Source organism: Budorcas taxicolor, chromosome 6 (genome assembly GCF_023091745.1).
Source record: "Budorcas taxicolor isolate Tak-1 chromosome 6, Takin1.1, whole genome shotgun sequence".
Classification (NCBI taxonomy): Eukaryota; Metazoa; Chordata; class Mammalia; order Artiodactyla; family Bovidae; genus Budorcas; species Budorcas taxicolor.
The window spans coordinates 117,089,207-117,113,678 of NC_068915.1; the positions used below are offsets into that span (position 1 = coordinate 117,089,207).

Below are 24,472 nucleotides of genomic sequence, written 5' to 3' on the forward strand. Positions count from 1 at the left end.
GCGTGCGGCGGGAGAGGTTTAATCGGCTGGGGAAAGCGCTTCGCCCCCCACGTGTCAGCAGTCAGCACGCGGGTTCCGTGTCCACCGAGCAGACTCGTCTCTGTGCTTCTCTGTGTGGAGACGGGGGACGCAGATGGGCCGCCGGGGGGTCACTCAGAGCCCCGGAGTCCAGCCAGCCCAGAGCCCTGTCTCAGCCCTGGAGGAGCCTGGCCCAGCTACCTGGGGACCCCGAGGCTGGGAAGGGGCGTCCGGAGGCCCCTCTGCCTTGGCGCTGGCTCTGCCAGGCCCGCACCCTGGGTGGTGGCCTCACCCTGAGACTGGCCTCGATCTCAGACACGGCCCTGCCCAGCCCTATGCCCACCAAGCTCGTGCCAAAGCTACCCAGACATGGGCACCACCAGGGCCACAGGCCTCCAGTGCCCGGTGTGCGTCCCTTGGGCCTGCGCTCCTGGGGGTGGAATCAGCTTCTGCTTCGCAGCTGCACCGGTTGATGGGAACTGTCACTGTGGTTCGGGTGGACGAGCGCCCTGCGTGTAAGCGAGTCTGAGTCTGTGTGAGCTCTGCACCCCTTCCTCGTATGTAACCTACCCCCGAAGGTGACTAATTTATATCTTGGACAAATAGAGTCTGGGCACCCAGCCCTGCTGCTGTCCGTCTCCTGCGTCGCTGTGCCCGGGGCAAGTCGTGGAGGGTGGGGGGTGCTCTGGCAGCCTGCTGGGGCCTCTGCACTGGGGTGTAGACTGAGTCCAGGGAGGGGCTGGGCCTCCGCCTCCTGCCAGCCCTCTGGGGCTCATCTCTGCTGGCTCGAGCAGACAACGGGCACAAGCAACACAGTGAGGCTGCCTTGAGACTCTTCTCTGCAAAGTGGAAGTAATCTGAGGCAGAACATGAATCTTCACGAGGCCCTCGAGGTGGGGCGGGGTGGGGCGGCGCTAGCAGGGGGCAGGGAGCAGCAGGGACTGGGCCTCGTCCGCGGCCCCTGGCGCCGGGCGCACGAGCACAGGCCCCAGCAGGCCCCGCAGGGCCCGCAGGCCGGCCAGCGCCAGGCGCACCAGGAGCCGCAGCAGCAGGAAGGTGAAGGGCACCGCGATCTGCATGGCGTGGAAGATGGCCGTGCTGAAGCTGCTCAGCACGCAGGTGCAGGCGAAGGCCAGCAAGCTGGCGCAGGGGTACAGGGCAAGCTTGGCGAACATGAACGCGTGCTCGCGGCCCCCGAAGCGTGCCGAGGGCTGCAGCGTCTCCCCCTCCCGCAGCAGGGCCGTGGTCCAGATGGCGAACTGGAAGATGCTGGCCAGGAAGATGATGGCGCAGCTGACACGCACGCTCTCCAGCTCGTCACGGGGCTGCTGTGCGAAGGCTGACGTCTGCTGGTAGGCCAGGGGCAGGCCGCCCACGAAGGCCAGCGAGAGTGTGTTGAGCAGCCCCATGGGCCGCGTGGCCCTGCGGATGTGCAGGAACAGCGAGTGGTGGGCGAACCAGAGCAGGCCCACCGTGGCGAAGGAGCCGAAGTAGGCCAGGAAGTGCGGCCCAGACTCGCCCAGCGCGGCCACCAGGCTGCCCTGGAACTTCTCCTTCACGTCCTTGGCATCCGGGACATTGTCCTCGCTGAGGGGAGAGAGACACCAATCTGCAGGGGCCCCGCCTCGAGTGCGGCCGCCCCCGCACACTCGAACTTTAGACGAATGAGCAGCACGTGCGGAGCTTCGGCGGTTCTGTGTTGACACGCGCGGTGCCGTTCACCTGAAGTTCAAGTTCAGCTGCGGCCTATGCTGTCTAGGCTGACCGCAGCCCCTCTGGCGTGCACGGGTGGTGCTGGGAGGCCTGCACCCCCCTGCAGGGACCCTCCCATGGGGCGTGGCCCCGCAGGCCTTCGGGGCTTTGCCCCGGCCGAACTTGACTGTAAGAAGAGTCTCAGGCACACGGGGAAGGTCGTGGACGACAGCCACAGCCTGGATAAACCCAGTAGCCGCATGCACGCTGGCGGGTGGGGGCAGGAGACAGCCTGGGGGCTCCCGGGGACCCCCGCCTGGGTCCTCGGGCTGTGCCTCTTGGGGGAGAAAGGAACCTTGACGCATGGGGCGCCCAGCCACAGCTGCCCCTCACTGGCACCCAGCAGGGGCGAGGCGGGCAGGGCTCTGGCTCAGGGCAGAGCCTCAGTCTGGGCCTCAGAGACTTGTGCCCACGGACATTTGCTCCTAATTTTTAAAAATTCACAAGTTACAGTAAGAAGAAGCTACTCAGAGAAGCTTAGGAGCATCAAGACTTTACACGATCAGATACAAAATGTAAAATCAGAGTGTTTCAATGTTAAAAAATATGAATGTACAGAAATATGGCCAAGGAACAAAAAGAGGCTTTGAAAAGGATGGAAGATTTGGAAAAGGAGTAATGCAGAAACGAAGATGCAACAACTGAGGCTGGAACTCTGACCAACGCAGAGGCTGCCTGGCCAAGCGGCAGAGCGGGGCACGGGAAGCTGGGGGCCATGCAGCAGCCGCCCACCGCCCGCAGCTCCGGGGGGAGCCAGCCCTGTCTGGGGCCCGCGGGTGGGAGTCCCTGGGGAGGGGGCCCACGGCTCTCACCAGATGTCCAGGATGAGCAGAGTAGCCACAATGGCGTAGACCCCGTCACTGAAGGCCTCCACTCGCTCCTTGCTGAGCGGCTCGTGCAGGTCGAAGGTGAAGACCTCCACGCTGTGAGCCGGGGGCTCTCTGGGGCCTGTGGCGGGCCGGGGAGGGGTGGCCGAGCCCTCAGCGCTTTGGGCCAGCGGGGGGCCCTGCAGGGACGCCCGGCCCATGCTCTGCGGGCCCTGGCGGCAGCCCCAAAGTACCCCGGGACAGTCCCACCAGGCACCTACCCACAAGCTGGGCCCTGCACCAGCCGGCGGCCTTGCTCACGTAAGGCAGGAAGATGACCGTGGCCATCAGCAGGTATGACTGTGCGGAGAGAGTGATTCAGGGGGTGCTGAGGCCCGGGGGAGCACAACTATGGCAGGGTCAGAGTGTGTGTGTGCGTGAAACAGCAGGCTGAACGGAACCTGAGCTGGGTGGGGCTGCCCAGGACTGAGGGGTGTGAGCCCATGGGAGGAGCAGGCCCCTGGCCCGAGCGTCAGCACTGATGGAGACAGGCCAGATGGAGGTGGGGACGGTGGGCCAGGGAAGTGACCGTGTTGGGAACTGGAAGGTGGGCCCAGGACAGCATCCTGGATCCGGGGGTTGGGGGGTGCAGTGAGCACGCCTGGGAGGATGGCCAAGGGCTCACGGTGACCGTGGTGGGGACTGGAAGGTGGGCCCAGGACAGAATCCCAGATCGGTGGGGGAGGTGGGGCGGTGAGCATGCCTGGGAGGATGGCCAAGGGCTCCTGGGGAGCTGTGGGGGCGCTGGGCAGGGGGCTCTCCCAGGTGACGGGCAGGCGCCTCAGGCAAGCGGGTGAGGGGTTGAGGGGCCAGACCCCGGCTGCGGGAAGGTGGGACATGCGGGAGGGGCTACCTGGGTCCCAGCCCCAAGAAGACCCTTCCTGCTTTGTGGCAGCCCAGGGCCCTCCCCCCTGCTGCCACCACTCAAGGGTCCAGTCACCTCCCTGCCCAGGATCCTCACGGCACTCACAGCGCCCACCCAGGGGCCTCGGCTCTGCCTGCTCCTTGCCCAGGCTGCTCACTCCACACCAGCCAGGCCCTCTGTCCTCCACACAACAACCTCCACGGCCTGAGCCCGGCCAGAGCCGGGGGGCTGACCCACCCACAGCGCGGATGCTGCAAACCCCAGGCCTGTCCTCTGTGCTTCACCCCTGCTGGCCTGCCCCGTCCACGGGGAGCGCCCACCTGAAGGCCACGGTCAGGGTCACTGCGCCTGGTCCCGAAGGTCCCCAAGGGCCCTGACCAGCAGGAGCGGGGTCCACCGGGAGGTGCAGCCCCCACACGGTGAGGGGACACATCATCTCCCCTGCCCCACCCGTGGCCTGAGCTGGAGGACCCTGGACCCTGGACCCTGGACCCCAGCCCCAGCCCCCAGCTCCATCCTCCAGGGTGTGGGCCTGCAGCCCTTGCCGTTCTGTTTATTTTAAATTTGGAATTCTCTTGAAACATTTACTAGACGTTTAAAATGCACTCCTTCACACTTCTTGTGGTGCTTTGGGTTTCAGGGTTCACTCTGCTTCACCGGCGCACAGGTAAAGGCAGGAGCTGCCGAGTCGCCGCTGGTGGGGCTTATCTTCCCGCCCCTGTGAGCAAAGCGTCTCCAGCTGCAGCTCAGCCAGGACAGAATCAGGCGCAGCCCCGCCTGCGGCCGCCGTCTCCCAGCACTCTGTGGGGCAAGCCCACCGTGCCTGCAGCTCCCTTTCCTCCACTTCTGTCCTTCCTGGCTCGGGAAGGTCTTTCCCTACTTCCTGTCTCAGTGGGTCACGGCCCCACACACGTGCAGAGGGCCACGCATCCCGGGCCCGCTGGTTTGCACTGTGGCGGCTCTGGGCAGGCCCTGGACTCACCGCGGGGTAGAAGAAGAGGGAGAAGCCAGCGGCGGCCAGGCAGAGCGCGGGGCCCCGCACGACAACGCCCAGGATGTACTGCCGGTAGAGGCCGCGGTGGGCAGAGTGCTCGATCTGGGGGCTCAGGAGGTGCGGGAAGTGGAAGGCGTAGAGCACGATCAGCGCCTGCGGGAGACGCTGCAGGCTACAGGGGGGCCTCACGCGGGCACCCCGGGAGTGCTGGGGGGAGGGGGCGGGACCCTCGCGCTGCTCGGGGGGGGCGTGGGGCCTCAGCCCCCTCTCATTCTCTGTCCACATCAGGATGGGGGCCCGGGCCCCAAGCGGGTGCCCGGGGCAGGCGCGCCCTTGCAGGCAAGGTGTGCACAGGCTCCTCAGCGGGGCCCAAGCCCACACCGCAGCTGTGCCCTGAGACACAGGAAGGCGCGGCACCCTACCTGTACAGCCCCGATGGCGGTCACACACACGCAGAACAGGAAGATGCCCAGAGGCACCTCGGGGAAGGCCACCATCAAGGAAAACTGTAGCCAGAAAACCCACAACGTCAGGGCCCCCGCGAGTCCGCTGGGCCGAGCCCGGGCCGCTGCGGAGCCGTCCGGGGAGGGAGCGTCTCTGCCACAGGAGCCCTTGGGCCGAAGCGTGAAGCCTTTAAAGCTGAAGGTTTTTTAGGCTCGTGAAGGCTCTCCAGACCCCAGCCCGCTGGGACGCACTGCCCTCAGAGCACGGCCCTCCCTCCGAATCCAGGAGCTGCTGGCTGAGCAGAGGGTGGGTCACTGGCGGGGATGCGCCCAGCTCGGCCGGGAGGCTGGGGTCTCGGGGGGCCGGGCAGGCATCTCCCCACCCCCACCCCCACCCGCGCCTCGTGACAGGAACCGGCAGGCTCCTGGAGACCTCTGCAACCACGTGGTCCAGGCCGACTGCCGATGGGTCTGAGAGCTTTGAGGAGGGCGTGTTCTGGGGTCAGTGGAGGGCGGGTGCGCCTGGGGTGGACCTGGGGCCGGAAGCCCCTGTGACTCACTGTGAACGGCAGGAAGGTGATGGTCATCATGCAGGCCTGGGAGGGAGGGGGCGCGGCTGAGGGCGGCTGGGGGGCCAGCCCTGCACACCCGGGGTGAGCCACCAGCCCTGGCTCCTGGCGGGTGGAGCTCCAGCCCGGGAACCGAAGGAGAGACTCACCAGGTTGAGCAGGGCCAGCGTGTCGTCTATTTTCCCAACAATTTGGAACAACCTGAACAATTCAAGGAAAAGAACAGAAGTCACTGAATAAATGTGGCTCTGACGGCATGAGACACAGACTCTCACGACAGCTTCACACTGAGGTGGGAGGTGTGGGCGGAAGACTCCCAGGCAGGGAGCGGGCAGAGCGCCCAGGCCGCAGCCTGTCTCAGCCTCCACGGTCTCCCCACTCGGAGCCCCGAGGACGCGGCCTGCTCCCCCCAGGGAGGTCTCTGCCAGGGCCAGCGCCGAGGGCGCCCAAGGGCCTGGGTGCTTCTCTCAGTCAGAAGCCTAGGCCGCAGCCCCTGCAGCAGCGAGTGGGGGCGCTGCTGAACCCCCAGACAGGCCGCTGCTGGGCTGACTGGCGCCGGCCGTGCCTGCGGCCTGTGCAGCTTCCGGCAGGACTGGGCTGGGCAGCCCCTGGGCCGCCTCTCTTTCTGTGAACAAGCAGGCAGGAGGGATCCCTCGAAGCCTCAAAAGGGGGTCACCTGTGCCCACCAGAGACGCCCACTCTGCTGGAGACACGTGTGTGTGGGACGGCGTTGAGACACTCTCAACCTTGCAGGCTCCTTGCCTTCCTGCACCCCCAGCACCCCGGCGGGGGCTTCTCCAGCCTGGGGGCCTCCTGGCCGCCCTGCCCATGGGGGCTCACCACCACAGCTCCAGGCCCCAGTTCCCATGGGGTCTGGGGGCCTCCTGGACCCCCCGCCTGTGGGGCTTGTCACCACAGCTCCGGGATCCTGCTCCCCTGGGGTCTGGGGGCCTCCTGGACCCCCCGCCTGAGGGTCTCGTCACCAGAGCTCCGGGCCCCGGTTCCCCTGGGGTCCTGAGGATGCTTTTCCTCAGTGCTGTGCCCAGCACCCTGTCATCGTCCAGGCCTGGGGCGGGCTGCTGTGGCCACGTGCCTGTGAAAGCATTGATGTGGGAGAGGCCTCCGGCGGGAGCCGGGAGGGGCGGCCATCCACCCAAGCGCACCCACCGCCAGCCTGACCTTGGGCCAGGCGAAGCCACGCCCACTGGGCGCACAGCCGGCCGGCTGCCTCCTGAGCACAGGCCCCGGCCTGCTGTACCTCGTGTGGGCCGCCCAGGCCACAGTCACGATGAGGAAGGTCATCAGGTACACAGCAATCCTGGTGGCAAGGAGCCTCTGGACACTCTTGTCAAATTCCTGCAACAGAAGTGCCTCCCATTGACCCCATTCACCTGGGACAGGGCCCAGCCCGAGGACACACCCAGGCTTAGCTTCGTCCAAGCTGGCCCTGGGGCCCCTCCTGACATGCAGCCCCCTGGAATGTCTGCTCTGGAGGCAGAAAGGCCTCAGGCCTCTCCCAGGACCTCGGCAGGGTGGCCGCGGGCCTGGCGGCCACAGAGAGTCATGGCATTGCCAGGTGAGTGGTCCTGAGGCTGCGTGAGGCCGGGCGCGAGGCTGTGTGACTGCAGGCCGGGCAGCACGGGAGAGGGCTCACACGTCACCATCATCGGAAACTCCAGATGCAAACAACACCTCGCCCTGTCTGCGGGTCCTCTGAGCCCATGTGAGCAGCCCCGGTTTCCGGATCCCCGGGTCCTGTGGTCTCAATGAGCCTTGGCGCCGGCTGCCAGCCACAGGGCGCCCGCCCCAGCCCACGGTACCCGCCCTGAAGGAGTGTCCCAGCCACAGTCTGGCTCAGAGCCCTTCCGGGCCGGTCGGCACGCAGACTGGGGACTTCTCCACGGCGGTCAGCGGCGAGGAGCTCCAGGCCCACGGGTCCCCGTCACCTTCAGCATCTCCCGCAAACACCTGCCTCCCTGTCCTGAAAGCGGAGGCACTGGAGTCCCCGGAAGGTTCTGGAGCGGCAGGAGCGCCCACGCCCCGCGGCACGTGGCTTTCCTGAGCGCAGCCCGTGGGCCCCCGTGGGGAGGCGGCTCCCTGGAGCAGAGAAGGCCACACGGCCCTTTGCCAAGGTCATCAGGCTCGACCTGCATCTCGGTCTCGTTCAAACCCCGTGAGAAGCAACGACACCACCTCCCTGAGAAGATTCCCAGCAGCGTCCAGGCTGGAGCCAGACCGCAGCTGCACGCTGGCCCTGCCCGGACCGGCGCCAGGGTGGCCACACGGGGCTGAGTGTGGCGCTGGGCACGCACACGCCCAGGGACTCGTCCCCTCCTGGGAAGGGCCGGCCTCGGAGGGGCTGGCCGTGTCGCTGCCTCACTTACCCGGTGGAGACGCCCCAGGCTGCCTAGCAATGGGAACGTGGCCTTACCGGCTTCCCTCTCCTCCCTGCTCACACGCCGGCCCCTCCGCTCCCCAGCACCCGCTTGATGGGCCGCCCCAGGGGCCACGGCACCGAGCGGGGGCGCGTGCATGCCAGCCGCCAGGCGCCCCTGCCCTTCTCCGGTCTCCTCAGGGCTCAGCCCGAGGGCACCACCTTCATTCACAAGCCAGGACGGGGCTGGCAGGTTCTGGGGGAGAGGTGGTGGACAACCTGGCCCCAGCCCCCCAGCCAGGTGGCCCCAGCCCCCCAGCCAGGTGCCCCCAGCCAGGAGCCCGGCCTTGCGCCCATGGGCTGAGCCTCCCGGGCCCCGGCCTGCATGCCCACACTGCTGACGGTTCCCAGTACCTGCTCCGGGGAGATCTCTGTGTGGGTCACGGGCAGGATCTGCAACAGACACACCGTGGACCCAGGGACGCTCCCTGGGCACTGACCACCCCCTGGGTCGGGCCGGCCCGGCCGCCCCTCCCGCCCCTCAGCGGCCCGGGGCCCCCACGGACCATCACGGTGGCGATGATGGACAGCAGCGCGTCGCTGAAGCTGAGCATGCGATGCGAGTGCTGGGTCCCGTCGGCCGCGTCCTCGTCTGGTGAGCCCACGGAGGTGTCTGCCTGCCCCTCGAGGGTCGGCTCCGGGGTCTGGGGCCCGGACATGGTGGGGCCTGAAAGAAGCACGGGTCTGAGCCGGCGCCGTGTTCCTGGGGCGGGTGCCTCAGACGGGTCCGCTAAGTCTACTTCACAGGAAACTGCCAAACCATTGACGGGGTTTGCACGCCCACTGCAGTGAGCGAGTCGCAGCTGCTCCCCTCAGGGTCTGGAGGCTCTTTACTAATGTGGCGGCTTTTCAATCTTGGCTGTGCTGACAGACGTGCCTGCCACTGGGGTCCAGCCTGTGCTCCACGGTGGCCAGCTGGGTGCTCTCCCGTGCCTACTTTTCACCTGTGCGCCTTCTGTGGTAAAGTGCCTGCTAGAATCTTCAGTTCACTTGTTTGGGGGGTTATTTGTACCGGTGTTGAATTTTGACAATTCTTCCCACATTGTGGTTAGAAGTCCGTTGTTAGACGTGTGATTTGCAGGCATTTTCTCCAAATCTGTGATTTGCCTCTCCTTCTCTCACCAATCTCCAGGAGGACGTAGGTTCCTTTTTTGAAATATTTATTTATCCGACTGCCTCGGGTCTTCATTGCATCATCCAAAACCAGGGACTGAGCCTGGGTCCCCTGCACTGCAAGGGGGGTTCCCACCCATCAGGGAAGAATGTGAGCTCTAAATTTCGATGAACCCTAACTTACCGCTTTCTCTTTTGTGGATTATTCTTTTGGTGTCATATCTAATAATGCTTTGCTGAACCCAAGATCACAAAGATTTTCTGTTTTCTTCTAGAAGTTTTAAAGTTTGAAGTCTCACTTTTGGCCTATGATCAATTTTGAGTTTTTATATAACATGCAAAGTACGGTCACGTTCCCCTTTCCTGCAGATGGATGTCTCATTATGCCAACACTTCATGTTTAAAAGACTGTCCCCGCTCCACTGAACTGCCTGTGCGGGCACCTAGGGCAAACACTGACAGACAGATTCGTGGGGTGTCTCTGGGAGCCCCCGTCCTGCCGAGGATGAGGTGCCTGTCCTTTGTGGCACCACACTGCCTTCGTGCCAGCCTCACGTCGGTCCTGATGTCCGCTTAAGTCCTCCAGCTTTGCTCTTTTCCAGACCATTTGGATGATTCTCGCTCTTTGCCTCTCCCTCATGGTCTCCTGCTTGTCGGGGCCCCATTTGTCGTTCCTACAGGCAGGAAGATGGGCTACAGCGCCCCTCACTGCCTGGCCCACAACTGGAACTGGCCTGGGGTCAAAGCCAGAGGAGGAGGAGGACTGGAAAACACTGAAGCCTCAGACGGGCGTCACTCTTCAAGTTCCAACCCCCTTTTCAGCCTATTGCCTTTTGTGCACGTTTTCTTCTAATATTTTGTCCAGAGCTTTCACCTGTAATCAGCGGGAGGGGCCGGCACTAACCGAACCCTTTTACTTCACAAAAGGGAGGCAGATGGAGTGGGGAAGGTGGGAGGGAAGGGCGTCTGACAAACAGGACGGGAGGCAGTGCGCTCCTTTAGGGCCACCTCTGGGGACAGACGCCCGTTACATGGCTTCCTGAACTTTTTGCATGTTTAAGTTGTTTTCAATTAAATTTTATTCAAAAAATCAGTAAAGATCAAATATAGACACAGAAATTCTCAACAAAATGTTAACAAATGGAATTTTGTAACATATAGAAAGAATTATATATCATGCCAAGTGGGATTTATTCCAGGCATGTAAGGTTGGTTTAAAATAAAAAAATCAATTGCTGTAACACACCATATCAATAGAAAAAAGACAAAACCATTATCTTAATAAATGCAGAAAAAGCATTTGACAAAGCACAAGCTGGAATCAAGATTGCCAGGAGAAATATCAATCACCTCAGATATGCAGATGACACCACCCTTATGGCAGAAAGTGAAGAGGAGCTAAAAAGCCTCTTGATGAAAGTGAAAGAGGAGAGTGAAAAAGTTGGCTTAAAGCTCAACATTCAGAAAGTGAAGATCATGGCATCTGGTCCCATCACTTCATGGGAAATAGATGGGGAAACAGTGGAAACAGTGTCAGACTTTATTTTTTTGGGCCCCAAAATCACTGCAGATGGTGACTGCAGCCATGAAATTAAAAGACGCTTACTCCCTGGAAGGAAAGTTGTGACCAACCTAGATAGCATATTCAAAAGCAGAGACATTACTTTGCCGACTAAGGTCCGTCTAGTCAAGGCGATGGTTTTTCCTGTGGTCATGTATGGATGTGAGAGTTGGACTGTGAAGAAGGCTGAGCGCTGAAGACTTGATGCTTTTGAACTGTGGTGTTGGAGAAGACTCTTGAGAATCTCTTGGACTGCAAGGAGATCCAACCAGTCCATCCTAAAGGAGATCAGCCCTGGGATTTCTTTGGAAGGACTGATGCTGAAGCTGAAGCTCCAGTACTTTGGCCACCTCATGCCAAGAGTTGACTCACTGGAAAAGACTCTGATGCTGGGAGGGATTGGGGGCAGGAGGAGAAAGGGACGACCGAGGATGAGATGGCTGGATGGCATCACGGACTCCAAGGACGTGAGTCTGAGTGAACTCCGGGAGTTGGTGATGGACAGGGAGGCCTGGCGTGCTGCGATTCATGGGGTTGCAAAGAGTCGCACACGAGTGACTGACTGAACTGAACGCTTCTTCATGATAAAACTATCTGACAGAACAGGAATGTAAGGAAACTCCATCAACTGATAAAGGGCAAACATGACACTCAATGGTGAAGACCCTGAGAACCGGTCCCGTCTCAGACCAGTGGCGAGACAAAGGCCTCTGCTGCCGATGTTGTGCTGGGACTTCCAGACACGGCAGCTGAGCAAGGAGAACGAGCTAGAAGGCACACCGAAGCCGTCTCTCTCTGCAGATGATGCGATGCTGTAGAAAGAGAACCCTAAGGAGCCCGCACAAGGAAGCTGTTGGAGTGAGTGAGTCCAGCAAGGCTGCAGGGAACAAGAGCAACGCATAGAACAGCCGCGCTTCTACTCACCGGCAGTGACCAGCCCTGCAGTCCACTTCAGAAAGCAATCACATGCATGATAGTCAAAAATACTCAGGAATAAATGTTTAAAAATGAATATAAAACATGGTCGAGATTAAAGAAGGCCCCAATAAATGGAAGACATCCTCTGTCCATGGATTAGAGAACTCAATGTTGTTAAGATGGCAATACTTCCCAAATTTACCTACAGATTCAATGCAATCCCTTTCAAAATTCCATCTGCCTTCTACATAGAAATTTACACTTCAGTACAGTCGTTCAGTTGTGTCCGACTTTGCAACCCCATGAATTGCAGCATGCCAGGCCTCCCTGTCCATCACCAACTCCTGGAATTCACCCAAACTCATGTCAAGAGTCGGTGATGCCATCCAGCCATCTCATCCTCTGTCGTCCCCTTCTCCTCCTGCCCCCAATCCCTCCCAGCATCAGGGTCTTTTCCAATGAGTCAGCTCTTTGCATCAGGTGGCCAAAGTACTGGACTTTCAGCTTTAACATCAGTCCTTCCAAAGAACACCAAGGACTGATCTCCTTTAGAATGGACTGGTTGGATCTCCCTGCAGTCCAAGGGACTCTCAAGGGTCTTCTCCAACATCACAGTTCAAAAGCATCAATTCTTTGGCGCTCAGCTTTCTTCACAGTCCAACTCTCACAACCAAACGTGACCAGTGGAAAAACCATAGCCTTGACTAGACAGACCTTTGTTGGCAAAGTAATGTCTCTGCTTTTGAATATGCTATCTAGGTTGGTCATAACTTTCCCTCCAAGGAGTAAGCGTCTTTTAATTTCATGGCTGCAATCACCATCTGCAGTGATTTTGGAGCCCCAAAAAATAAAGTCTGACACTGTTTCCACTGTTTCCCCATCTATTTCCCATGAAGTGATGGGACCAGATGCCATGATCTTTGTTTTCTGAATGTTGAGCTTTAGGCCAACTTTTTCACTCTCCTCTTTCACTTTCATCAAGAGGCTTTTTCGCTCCTCTTCACTTTCTGCCATAAGGGTGGTGTCATCTGCATATCTGAGGTTATTGATATTTCTCCCGGCAATCTTGATTCCAGCTTGTGTTTCTTCCAGTCCAGCATTTCTCATGATGTACTCTGCATAGAAGTTAAATAAGCAGGGTGACAGTATACAGCCTTGACGTACTCCTTTTCCTATTTGGAACCAGTCTGTTGTTTCATGTCCAGTTCTAACTGTTGCTTCCTGACCTGCATGTAGGTTTCTCAAGAGGCAGGTCAGGTGGTCTGGTATTCCCATCTCTCTCAAAATTTTCCAGTTTATTGTGATCCACACAGCCAAAGGCTTTGGCATAGTCAATAAAGCAGAAATAGATGTTTTTCTGGAACTCTCTTGCTTTTTCCATGATCCAGTGGATGTTGGCAATTTGATCTCTGGTTCCTCTGCCTTTCCTAAAACCAGCTTGAACACCACGAAGTTCACGGTTCACGTATTGCTGAAGCCTGGCTTGGAGAATTTTGAGCATTATTTTACTAGCGTGTGAGATGAGTGCAATTGTGGGGTAGTTTGAGCATTCTTTGGCATTGCCTTTCTTTGGGACTGGAATGAAAACTGACCTTTTCCAGTCCTGTGGCCACTGCTGAGTGTTCCAAATTTGCTGGCATATTGAGTGCAGCACTTTCACAGCATCATCTTCCAGGATTTGAAATAGCTCAGCTGGGATTCCATCACCTCCACTAGCTTTGTTGGTAGTGATACTGACTAGAAATTTACAAGCTGACTCTAAAATTCATAGGGAAATGTAAGGAATCTTTGGGTATGTAAGGAGCAGCGAAAACAATCTTGAGAAGAACACCACTGAGGACTCACACTTCTCAATTTCAGAACTTGGTGCGAAGCTATGGTAATCAAGTCACTGTAGTACCGGCATAAAGACAGAGATACAGATCAATGCACGAGGCTCAGAGTTCAGAGGTCAACCATTAAGCTCACACTCCACTGACTTGCAGTGTGTCTAGACCATTCAATGGGGGAAAGAGCAGTCTTTTAAACAAATATTGCTGAGACAACTGGATATCCACACACAAAAGAATGAATTTGGGTATTACCTCATGCCACATACAAAGGTTAACTAAAAGTGGATCGAATAGGCCTAAATGTAAGAGCTAAGACACCAGAGAAAATCTGCATGGCTTCACATTCTGCAAAGAAGTCTGCAGTGTAACACCAAAAGCACAAGCAACAACAAAGATAAATGGAAGCTCATCAGAATTGTGGCTTTGGTGTTTAAAGGCCACTATTAAGAAAAAGACAACCCACAGAATGGGAGAAAATATTTGCATATTATGTATCTGGTAAGAGTCTAGCATCCAAAATACAAATGGAACTCTTTAAAACTTAGCAGTAAAAAGACAGCCCAATTCAAAAAACAGGCAAAGGATGTCAGAAGACACCTCTCCAAAGAAGATATTCCACTGGCCAATAAACACATCGAAAGATGCTCAACATCATTTGGTTGTATTGGGAAAAGCAAATCAAAACCACAAGACATTCATCCCCCAGGATGGCTATCACACAAATGAATGAAGGACAGCAGCAACTTTTAGTGAGAACTTGGAGAAAACAGAACCTTAGTGCAGTGTTGGAGTGAAGTGAAGTCGCTCAGCTGTGTCTGACTCTTTGCCACCCCATAGACTGCAGCCTGCCAGGCTCCTCTGTCCATGGGATTTTCCAGGTAATAGTACTGGAGTGGATGGCCCTTTCCTTCTCCAGGGAATCTTCCCAACCCAGGGCTCGAACCCGGATCTCCCGCATTGTAGACAGAGGCTTTACCTTCTGAGCCACCGGGAATATAAACAGTAGGGCTGCTGTGGAAAACTGTACAGAGGTCTCTCAAAGTTTTAAACAGAGAATTAATGTTGTTGCCGTTCATTCACCAAGTCGTGTCTGACTCTGCAACTTTGTGGACTACAGCACGCCAGGCTCCTGTTCTTCACTAATTCCCTGAGTTTGTTCAAACTCATATCCACTGAGTCAGTGATGCCATCCAACCATCTCGTCCTCTGTCGCCCCTTTCTCTTCTTGCCCTCAATCTTTCCCAACATCAGGATCTTTTCCAGTGAACTGGTTCTTTGCATCAGGTGGCCAGAGTATTGGAGCTTCAGCTTCAGTCCTTCCAATGAACATTTAGGGCTGATTTCCTTTAGGATTGACTGGTTGGATCTGCTTGCTGTCCAAAGAACTCTCAAGAGTCTTCACCAGCACCACAGTTCGAAAGCATCAATTTCTCAGCACTCGACCTTCTTTATGTCCAACTCTCACATCCATACATGACTACTGGAAAAACCATAGCTTTGACTATATGGACCTTTGTTGGTAAAGTGATGTCTCTGCTTTTTTTTTTTTTAATACTTACAATGTCTATTTACTATCATGCCAGGCTCCTCTGTCCCTGGGGTTTCTCAGACAGGAATACTGGAGCGAGTTGTCTGTTTTTTAATATGCCGTCTACATCTGCCATGGCAGGTGGCTCAGACAGCGAAACGTCTGCCTGCAGTGCAGGAGACCCAGGTCCGATGCCTGGGTCGGGAAGATCCTCTGGAGGAGGCAATGGTGCCCCACTCCAGTACTCTTGCCTGGAAAATCCCATGGACAGAGGAGCGTGGTAGGCTACAGCCCACGGGGTCACGAAGAGTCGGACATGACTGAGCGACTTCACTTTCCTTCCCTTTCTTCCAAGGAGCGAACAACTTTCGCTTTCGTGGCTGCAGTCACCATCTGCAATGATGTTGGAGCCCAAGAAAATAAAACCTGTCCGTTTCCACTTTTCCACCCTCTATCTGCCATGAAGCGATGGGACTAGATGTCAGGAGAACTAATATAGGATGCCGTAATTCCACTTCCTCAGACTGGGAGGTGCACCTGAAGTGAGCCAGGACTAAGTCATGAAGAGCACCTCAGCTCCTCCGTGAGTGTGGACATTACTGTGAAGACTGGGCAGGGCTCGCATGCTTTTCTGTAAATACATTATGTTCCACATACAAGCGCATGATCAGATACCTTCTCCCAGCGTGGGCTGTCCTTTCATTCTCTCTCTCATACACGTGTGTGTGTGCACATGTACAGATACGTGTGTATTTAGAGCTTCCCAGGCGGCTCAGTGGTGAAGGATCCACCTGTGAGTGCAGGAGACACCGGAGATTCAGCTTCTGTCCCTGTGTGAGGAAGATCCCCCGGGGAAGGAGATGGCAGCCTACTGCAGTATTCCTGCCTGGGAAATCTCACGGACAGAGGAGCCTGGCGGGCTACAGCCACAGGGTCAGATAGAGTCGGACACGACGGAGCACGGACGCACGTATGTATTCAGGCCGACAGCCTGCTTTGCAAAGCAGTTTTGAGTCTGCAGAATAACTGAAGGGAGCGTGCGGAGAGCTCTCAGTCACCAGCCCCCTCCCTACTCTGCCGTCACTAACCCTGACATTAGCGTGGCCCAGATGACGGGCAGTGTGGACACATCGCTGCGCGGTAGCTTTAAGGGTGCCGGCACGTGCGCGCCTGTGTTCACTGTCTCAGTGTCACACGAAAGGGCTTCACAGCCCTTAGAGGCCCCTGCGCCGCCTCTGTCCGTCCCTCCCCGCCCGAAAGCCTGGCGGCCGCCGGTGCTCTCGCGGCTCTCCGGGCTTGCCTTTCCCAGAACGTCGTGGAGCTGAAATCCAGCAGTACGTGGCGCTTCAGAGTGGCTCCTTTCCCCTGGTGCCGTGCTTCTGAGGGACTCTGTGTCTTTTCTGTGGCTCCTGGCTCCTTTCTTTTCATCCCTGTGTAATTGTTTGATCCACGCGCCAGTGCAGCCATTCACCTGCCGAAGCACATCTGCAACGTGCGCTGTCACGTCCGCAAGTCTGGTGGCGTCCTGTTTATCTGCTCCTGCTCTTCATTCCTGTTGCTTGTCTACTTTTTTCTGGCTTGTTCTTTGGTGTCGTATTAGAAACTCTCACGAGCGGCTTTCTAGAAGTTTTATGGGTTTTTTTTTTCTTGTATATGATGCAAGGTATGGATTAAGTCTTTTTTTAAACATATGGATATCCAATTTTTCCAGCATCATTTGTTGAAAAGCCTATCCTTTCTCCAATTAATTACCTTTATTCAAAATCAACTGACAATATTTATACTTGTGGGCCCACTGATCACTTATGCATCTTTACAGCAACACCACACTATTTAGATTACTGTACTTCTATAAGAGGAGAAGGCAATGGCACCCCACTCCAGTCCTCTCGCCTGGAAAATCCCATGGACGGAGCCTGGCGGGCCGCAGTCCATGGGGTCGCTGAGGGTCGGACACGACTGAGCGACTTCACTTTCACTTTTCACTCTCCCGCATTGGAGAAGGCGATGGCAGCCCACTCCAGTGCTCTTGCCTGGAGAATCCCGGGGACGGGGAGCCTGGTGGGCGGCCGTCTACAGGGCCGCACAGGGTCGGGCGCGACTGGAGTGACAGCGGCCCTGCCATAGGGACTGAAGCTCCACGGCGTGAGCCATGAAGTCTGTCCTCGTCCGAACGCGCTGTGGCCGCTCTAGCCCCTGTGCTGCTCCAAATGAGCTCTAAACCGTGCGTCGCTTAGCAATGCGCGACGGGGTTTCCACTGGGATGACACTGAGTGTGCAGACTGATTTGATGTCCTAACAATACTGCATTTTCTAAACTAATGACTACTGTGTAACTTTCCACTTATTAAGGGTCTTCAGAGCAAAGTTGCCTAGTTTTCAGTTATAAATCTTGCATATCTATTACAGATTGGCTTCAAAATTTAGTATCTGTTGACACTATTGTAAACAGTGTTTTTTCTAATTTCAACTTTCAATAGCTGTAGCTATTTGGAAATAGAACTTTTTTATTTGTTTATTAACCTTATATTCTAGAACTCTGCTAAAACCATTAGTTCCAGTAGCTCTTTCTGTCGTTTCCACAGATTTTTTCTCACCTAGAGCAGTGATTCTCAACTGAGGGCAGTTTCCCCCTTAAGGGACATTTCCAATGCCTGGAGATGCTTTTGGTTGTGACAAGTGGCATGTTACTGGTATGCAGGGGGCTGAGATAGAGGTGCTGCCAAAGGCCCTATGGTTCACTGGAAACATCACTCCTCACCCTGGTAAGGAGCTATCTGGTCCACAATGTCCGCGGCCAAGGCGAGGAAAGTCTGGCGTGGACGATCACGTCATCTTCAAATAAACAATCTTACTTGCTCCTTCCCGACCTGGAGGCTGTGATCTCTCGCCTCGTCACACCGGCTAGAACTTCTAGCATAATGCTGAACGCTTGTTCCTGATCTTGCAGGGAAAGAAATTCAGCCTCTCATCCTTCCATTTTGTCAGCTATAGGCATTTCATAGATGTCCTTATCATGCTGAGAAACCTTCATTTTATTCCTAGCTTGTCGACAGTATTTTTCTTTTTAATCAGGAATGGATGCTGAATTTTGTCAAATGCTTTTTCTTTAAAAAGATCTGTTTTGGCCACACGGCATGTGGCATTGAACCTGCACCCCTGCAGTGACAGCGTGGAGCCGTGACCGCGGCATCGCCAGGCAAGTGCCGTCAGATGCTTTTCCCACGTCTTGTGTTAGTGGCTTAGTCGTGTCCGGCTCTTCAAACCCCGTGGACTGTAGCCCGCCAGGCTCCTCTGTCCATGGAATTATCTGGGCAAGAATGCTGGAGTGGGTTGCCATTTCCTTCTCCAGGGGAATCTTCCTGACCCAGGGATCAAACCAGGGTCTCCTGCACTGCAGAGATTCCTTACCATCATAGCTAGAAAGAAGTCCCTGCATCTTGAGAGGACCCATTTGGTTTCCTTTCTCACTGTAATGCTGTAAGTTGCACTGACCCATCTTTGAACACTAAGCCAGCTTTACCCTCCTGCGATGAGCTCCACTTGGTCGACGCTGCATCACCCTCTTTATACAGCATTGCATTGTTTGCTAAAAAATGTTTTATGAGAATTTTTATTTCTGTTATGAGAATACTAGTCTGCAATTCTTTTGTTGTGATGTCTGTGTCAGATTCTGGCATTAGAATAATGCTATCCTTACCGAATGAGCTGGCAAACCTTTCCTTCAGTTTAAAGAACCCCTAGAGAATCGGTAATATTCCTTCTTTAGTTTGGTGGAATTCCCAGGAAAGCCATCTAGGTATGGAGTTTTCTTTGAGGAAAAGTTTTTAACTATAAATTCAATGCTTTACTAGTTATAGGGATATATTGATTTTTCTATTTCTTCTGGAGTGAGTTTTAGCAGTGTCTTCCAAGGAATTTGTCCCCTTAGTGCCAGTGACTGAATTTATTGGCAGAAAGTTGTTCATGTTCTCTGATTACCCTTTTAGCAATGACATCATCACCTTCATTCATGATATTGTTAGTCTTTTTTTCCCCTTGTTCAACCTGGCAGAAATTGCTCATTTTATTTATCATCTCAAAGAATCAGCTTTTGGTTTCATTGATTTTTCTCTATTGTCTTTTATTTATTTCTGCTCTGATACTTATCATTTCCCTTTTTGTACTTAAAGAGTTTCATTCACTCTTATTTTTCTAGTTTATTAAGATGAGTGATTTGAGACAACTTTTGAAATGCTGCATTTTCATTTTTTTCATTCAGTGTAAAATTTTAATTTCCCCTTTGATTTCTCCTTTAATCTATGGGTAATGTACAAGTCAATAGGTTTTTAAATATTTGGATGATTTTCCAGATATATGCTATTAATTTCTAGCTTATTCCATAGTAGTTAGGGAACATATTTGCCTACAACATGAAACATCTGGGTAAATGTTGCTTACATAGTTGATAATGTGCATCCTACAAAAGCTATTAGATCCAGTTGGTTGATGGTATCACTCAACTCTGCCACGTCCTTGGTCAATTTCTGGGTGTTTGTTCTGTCATTACATGAGAAAGTGGTACTGAGATTTCCAACTACAGCTGTGGGTTTGTCTGCCTCTCCTTGCAGAAGTATCAGTTTTTGCTTCATGCATTTTGAAGTTTTATTATCAGAGACAGAACTGTATAGGATTGTTACACCTTCTGATGCATTTACCCATCCATCATTATCAAACCTTTCTGACTTCTGATTGGTCTTTGTTATGAAACCTACTAGAGGGACAGGTTTGGTGACAAAGCCTGCACGCAGCCTTCGGCGTGCACATGTGAGGCGAGCCGCCTCAGGACGCAGGGCCACGAGTCCAGGAGGGATGTGGTCCAGAGACACAGAACTGGATTAAGATGGTGCTACTGCAGCTCCTCAAGCAGGATCAGTATCAATAGTGCCCCAGCAAAACGAAATACAAAGTCTGAATAAACTCCCGACCCCAAGGGAGTCACACTGTCTAGAAATCTGCGCCTGGCTGCAGCTCACACCAGCACAACCCACACCCTCTGAGTGCAAGTACACCCTGGGCAGCATCGCGCGCTCCTGTGTTATTCACCAGGTCTCCCACAGAAGCTGCGTCAGATCTTTTTTGCGCTGTTTCAATCTTGCCTCCCTTCTCAGTTTCAGTAGATGTTTCCTCTCCTTATTCACAGTAAGAAGGGAAGTCATTAGAGAATCCCTCATTTTAATTCCAACAAACGTATAAAGCTACTACACCTTCCTCCATTTACGAGGAGACACGATTTCCCAAAGCAAATGCTTCCCTATGCTCTGGATGTCATCCCCTCCCACCTTCTTCGGGGCCCCTGTGCACCTGCCCTGCCCCTGCTTGCCGGCTAGAGGTTGCCCCAGTCCCCATCATCACTCCAGCTTCGCTCTCCACACCAACGCACTGAGTTACCTCCGCTTACCCTCTCTCCTCCTTTCTATACTCCTCCCCTTAGGTTAAAGGGAGCTTTCCAATGAAACAATGTTATTCTTGGCAAGGTCACCAAAGATCTCATTGTTGCTAAGTTCAACATGCAACTTTCACTCTTTTCCCTACTTTTAAAGGGCTCTGCTTGTTGCTGCTGCTAAGTCGCTTCAGTCGTGTCTGACTCTGTCTGACTCTGTGCGACCCCATAGATGGCAGCCCACCAGGCTCCCCCGTCCCTGGGATTCTCCAGGCAAGAACACTGGAGTGGGGTGCCATTTCCTTCTCCAACGCATGAAAGTGAAAAGTGAAAGGGAAGTCGCTCAGTCATGTCCGACTCTTAGGGACCCCATGGACTGTGGCCTACCAGGCTCCTCCGTAAATGGGATTTTCCAGGCAAGAGTGCTGGAGCGGGGGGCCATTGTGTGCCACTTCTAATTACCCTCCCTTCCTTCCCCCCATCTTCCTGCGGCCCTGGGACCCAATGCTCTTAGTTTTATTCCTGCTTCCTTGGCTGTTCCTCCCCTCTGAGGACTGCGTCCTCTTTCTAACCACCGTGTCCCCTCAGGGCTCACTTCAACTGCCACCTATATGCTACGGACACCCAAACACAGCCTGACTCCTTCCTGAGCCCCCAACCCTTGTACTCCAGGTAGCAGACGAACACTGGCTGGAGAAGCCGTGCGACTTGTGTGGGCTTCGAGCTGTCTCACTAACTGTGTCCAGCAGACCCCGGCCAGCTGGCCGTGTAATGCCGCTGCGGAGCCCGTTTTGTCACTTCGAAGGCGGGGGTGGGGTGGGAGTTCTCTGAGATGCTCCAGGGTCACTCAGGCGAACACTTATAAAGCCCTGTACAAACTAACCTGCTTTATTACAAGGATAACACACGCTAGCCTGTCTGGAGAGAGATCTCTGTGAAGCTCCGGGCGGGTGACGATGCTGTCTGGGGATCCGGCTCCAGGGCCCCGCGCCGGGACCGGGAAGCGGCCCAGGGGCCAGGCGAGCGGTGCTGTCTTACCTGCGGGGGCAGCTCTAGGTGGTGGGTGACACCCGGGAGTCTGGGTCCAGTGCCGCCAGATCTGACTTTTTTCTACAGAAGCTACCAATCTTGGTTTCTGAAATTGAGCTTTTCAGTTCTTTAGTGGGAACCAACTCAAAAAGATGGACATTGCCAGCGCCCTGGCGCTCCGCGCACACAGCCCGCTGCTCCCGCCGCGCAGCCAGGCCCCGGGAGCGCCAGCTTCCGCGGAAACGGCCACGCGCGGACGGTTGGGCGCCAGGCCGCGGGCGAGACCTCCGAGGGTCGTCCGCCGCAGCCAGCAGGCGCGCGACCCGGAAGTCCGCCCGAGGCCCGCAGGCGCGCGACCCGGAAGTCCGCTGAGGCCGCGGCGCCGCGCATGCGCGGCCCCGGCGCGGCGGAAGTGCGGCGGCGGAAGTGCGGCGCCGGCGCTCTTCCGGGCGGGTCGCGCCCCCCGCGCCTGCGTCGCGGCGTCGGGCGGAAGCTGGTGCGGCTCGCGAGCGGCGGTTGCCGAGCGGACCCGGACGCGCGCGGACCCCGAGCCCTCGGGCCGGCGCCCGCCGCGGGCCGCCGCCATGTCGCTGCTGCAGTCCGCGCTCGACTTCCTGGCGGGCCCGGGCTCCCTGGGGGGCGCGGCCGCCCGCGACCAGACGGACTTCGTGGGGCAGACGGTGGAGATGGGCGAGCTGCGGCTGCGGGTGCGCCGGGTCCTGGCCGAAGGTGAGGGCGGCCGCGGCCGGTCGGGCGGCGACTGCGGGGCACGAGGCCGGCCGCGGGCCGGGCACTTCCGTGAGGGAGGCTCGCGGCCAGGCCGGGCCCTGGCGGCCGTGCCGGCGGGTGTGGGCCACCCCCCGGCCCGGGCGGAGGCTGGCCCGGCGGGCGGGACTCCACGCGGCTGGAGGCTGGAGTCTGCAGGCGGGCGGTGCGGCGGGGGCAGGCGAAGCCGTGGCCCCTCTCGCTCCGAGGGCCACGGTGGGTGGGCGGACGCAGGGCCGGCCGCCTGGCTGACAGGAGCTCGGGCGTGGGTGGCCGTGGTCCTGGCCTCCGCAGGTGCGGGGACACACGGTGCGGCGCCCGCTAGCCGCGCTGCCTCTTCGCCCCTGAGCGTCCCTTTCCCCGACCTGCGTCTGAGTCCCCAGGCGAGTTTCCGCAGGACGAGCCAACAGGTGTGACCGCTGCGGACCTTGCTTGGCAGGCCGGGCAGGGCCGTCTTTGGTACTTCCGCGTGCCCTCTGTGGCTTCCTGAATGCCCTCTTTACTTCACGCAGAGTTGCTCACCCCTGTTGGCGCAGCAGGGCTGCGCCAGATTTTGCTCCTTTGTCTGGCTGGGCAGATTCCCCTAGCCGTGGCACTTGGCAGCTGAAGGCGTGGCTTTGGGGCCGGTGCTGAAGCCTGAGGTACCCCCCTGATTTCGCACTCTTGCTGCCAGCTGTGCTCAGTTTGAGCTGGGGAGTGCTGACTGTTCTGGGGCCCTCCTTCCTAAAGTCCTCAGGTGGTGCTAAGGCCAGAGCACCACCACACATTTTTTCTCCACTGTCAGAAACATTTTGGGTGTGACTGGGTGAGAAAGCCTCAGGCTCTTTCCGAAGTGGAGGCCAGCGTATCTAGTAATGAGAAGTGTCCCCTGCCCCCCGCCCCCACCCCATCAGTTCGTTTATTCTGAAAATACCAGGCAAGTGTTTTGATTCTTTAAGAAATTCACAGTGCACAGTACGTGGTTTTTACTTTGTGGAAGTTCAGGTGAGACACAGGCGCTCTGATGACTGGAGGTCGGCAAAGTGCAGGGGGTCCCCTGGTGGGTAGACAGTGGGCTCAGCTGCAGGGCTGGCGGAGGAGGGGGGGCTGGAGGGGGTTGGGGAGGTGGCTCAGGGAGACAGGAAGCTCCTGCCAGTGGCTTGACCCGAGGATGAAGACCAGCGAGAGCGAGTGCCCGCCCTGGCTGTGCAGCACCTGCCCCTTCGTTCCCCCAGGAGGTCAGGAGCCGTAGATTTCCTGCCCTCAAACTGAAGTGGTAGGCTAGGGCTTGCGAAGCTCGTGCAGCTGTTTCTGAACTGGGCCAGTAGGAAACCTTTGTAAGTCCTTCACGTAAAATAGCAGCTTGAGCACGTGGGCTGCTTCTATAAACACGGGGAAGGGCAGCTCAAAACTCCTGGGCATCTATGTGGACAGTTGCAGAATTTCTCAGGTTTTAGAAAGGTAGAGTGTAGCCTGTGGGTCCTGGGATACACCGCTGAGAGTTGGGAAACAGTCACGTCATCAAATGTACTAATATTTAATACCCCTGTAATCAAGTAAGTATTCTCACTGTGGGGTAATTAGGTCTTCAAATAGCCCCGTATCAGTTCATGTCAGGGTTGCCCCAGCTGAGTTTCTCGCCAGGTTTTGCTCTCGAATGATTCTCCAGGCAAGAGCACTGGAGTGGGTAGCCCTTGCCTTCTCCAGGGGATCTTCTCGACCCAGGGATCGAACCCAGGCCTCCCGCATTGCGGGCAGACGCTTTACCCTCTGAGCCACCAGGTAAGCTGGTGTATAACTAGGTCTTCAGATAGCCCCATATCAGTTAATGTCAGGGTTGCCCCAGCTGAGTTTCTCATCAGGTTTTGCTCTCAAATGATTTAGGGAGAAAGCATTGGTTTTCATAACTTTTTGCAATTTATAGCCTGAAATGGGTTGTTGGGTAGAACTATGGAGCTAGATAGCTTCTCAGAGTTTGTTCTAAATTTTCACTTTTTAAGAACAAACGGGCTTCCCTGGTGGCTCAGACGGTAAAGAATCTGCCCCCAGTGCAGGAGACCCAGGTTAGATCCCTGGGTCAGGAAGATCCCCTGGAGGAGGGAGTGGCGGTCCACTCCAGCGTTCCTGTCTGGAGAATCCCGTGGACAGAGGAGCCTGGTGAGCTGCAGTCCTTGGGGTCGCAAAGGGTCGTACGCGACAGAGCGACTGACACACTGGCATCCTGCGGCGGCAGGGGCGTCGGGCGCCACCGAGCGGCCGAGGGGTGTCCGTGGGGCCTGTCCTGACTGCAGGAGGGCACGGGGCCGGGTGTGATGGAGGAGAGGACTGGGCCCTCTTCTGCAGGGCCCCGCCGCGTGGCGCCTGGGGGGCTTGTCGGGGGCCAT

The 24,472-nt window shown here is 56.4% G+C and overlaps 2 protein-coding genes across 5 annotated transcripts in view; one reads left to right on the forward strand and one right to left on the reverse strand.

Annotated features, from left to right (window-relative positions):
• Positions 1 to 3: 3 nt before the first annotated feature.
• TMEM175 (transmembrane protein 175) lies at positions 4 to 21,668 on the reverse strand. Of its 4 annotated transcripts, XM_052641962.1 has the most exons (11): positions 21,354 to 21,668; positions 8,448 to 8,608; positions 8,296 to 8,334; positions 6,766 to 6,863; positions 5,657 to 5,708; positions 5,499 to 5,534; positions 4,918 to 5,001; positions 4,484 to 4,648; positions 2,858 to 2,936; positions 2,583 to 2,718; positions 4 to 1,605 (listed from the first exon to the last, which is right to left on the reverse strand). In XM_052641962.1, exons 2-11 carry the CDS (start codon positions 8,598 to 8,600, stop codon positions 933 to 935), a joined length of 1,515 nt encoding a protein of 504 aa, XP_052497922.1. In that variant the 5' UTR covers positions 8,601 to 8,608; positions 21,354 to 21,668; the 3' UTR covers positions 4 to 932. The 4 variants fall into 4 exon arrangements, with proteins under 4 accessions (XP_052497922.1, XP_052497923.1, XP_052497921.1 ...); XM_052641963.1 differs by lacking the exon at positions 4,484 to 4,648; XM_052641961.1 differs by lacking the exon at positions 2,858 to 2,936 and having other exon boundaries at positions 5,372 to 5,534.
• A 246-nt stretch (positions 21,669 to 21,914) lies between these two features.
• The window catches only part of GAK (cyclin G associated kinase), a 48,675-nt gene continuing 46,117 nt past the window's right edge, over positions 21,915 to 24,472 (forward strand). Inside the window, 1 exon segment of the mRNA XM_052641844.1 lies at positions 21,915 to 22,073. Coding sequence (XP_052497804.1) covers positions 21,929 to 22,073 — 145 coding nt within the window. The 5' untranslated portion in view covers positions 21,915 to 21,928.

Excerpts from the sequence above, each read along its gene's own strand:
- TMEM175 (XM_052641961.1), bottom strand. The coding sequence starts at position 8,600 with ATGTCCGGGCCCCAGACCCCGGAGCCGACCCTCGAGGGGCAGGCAGAC. Across the intron at positions 6,864-8,295 it reads CAGAGATCTCCCCGGAGCAG|GAATTTGACAAGAGTGTCCA; the intron begins GTACTGGGAACC and ends CTTCTGTTGCAG. Across the intron at positions 5,002-5,371 it reads TGGACCACGTGGTTGCAGAG|TTTTCCTTGATGGTGGCCTT; the intron begins GTCTCCAGGAGC and ends TTCTGGCTACAG.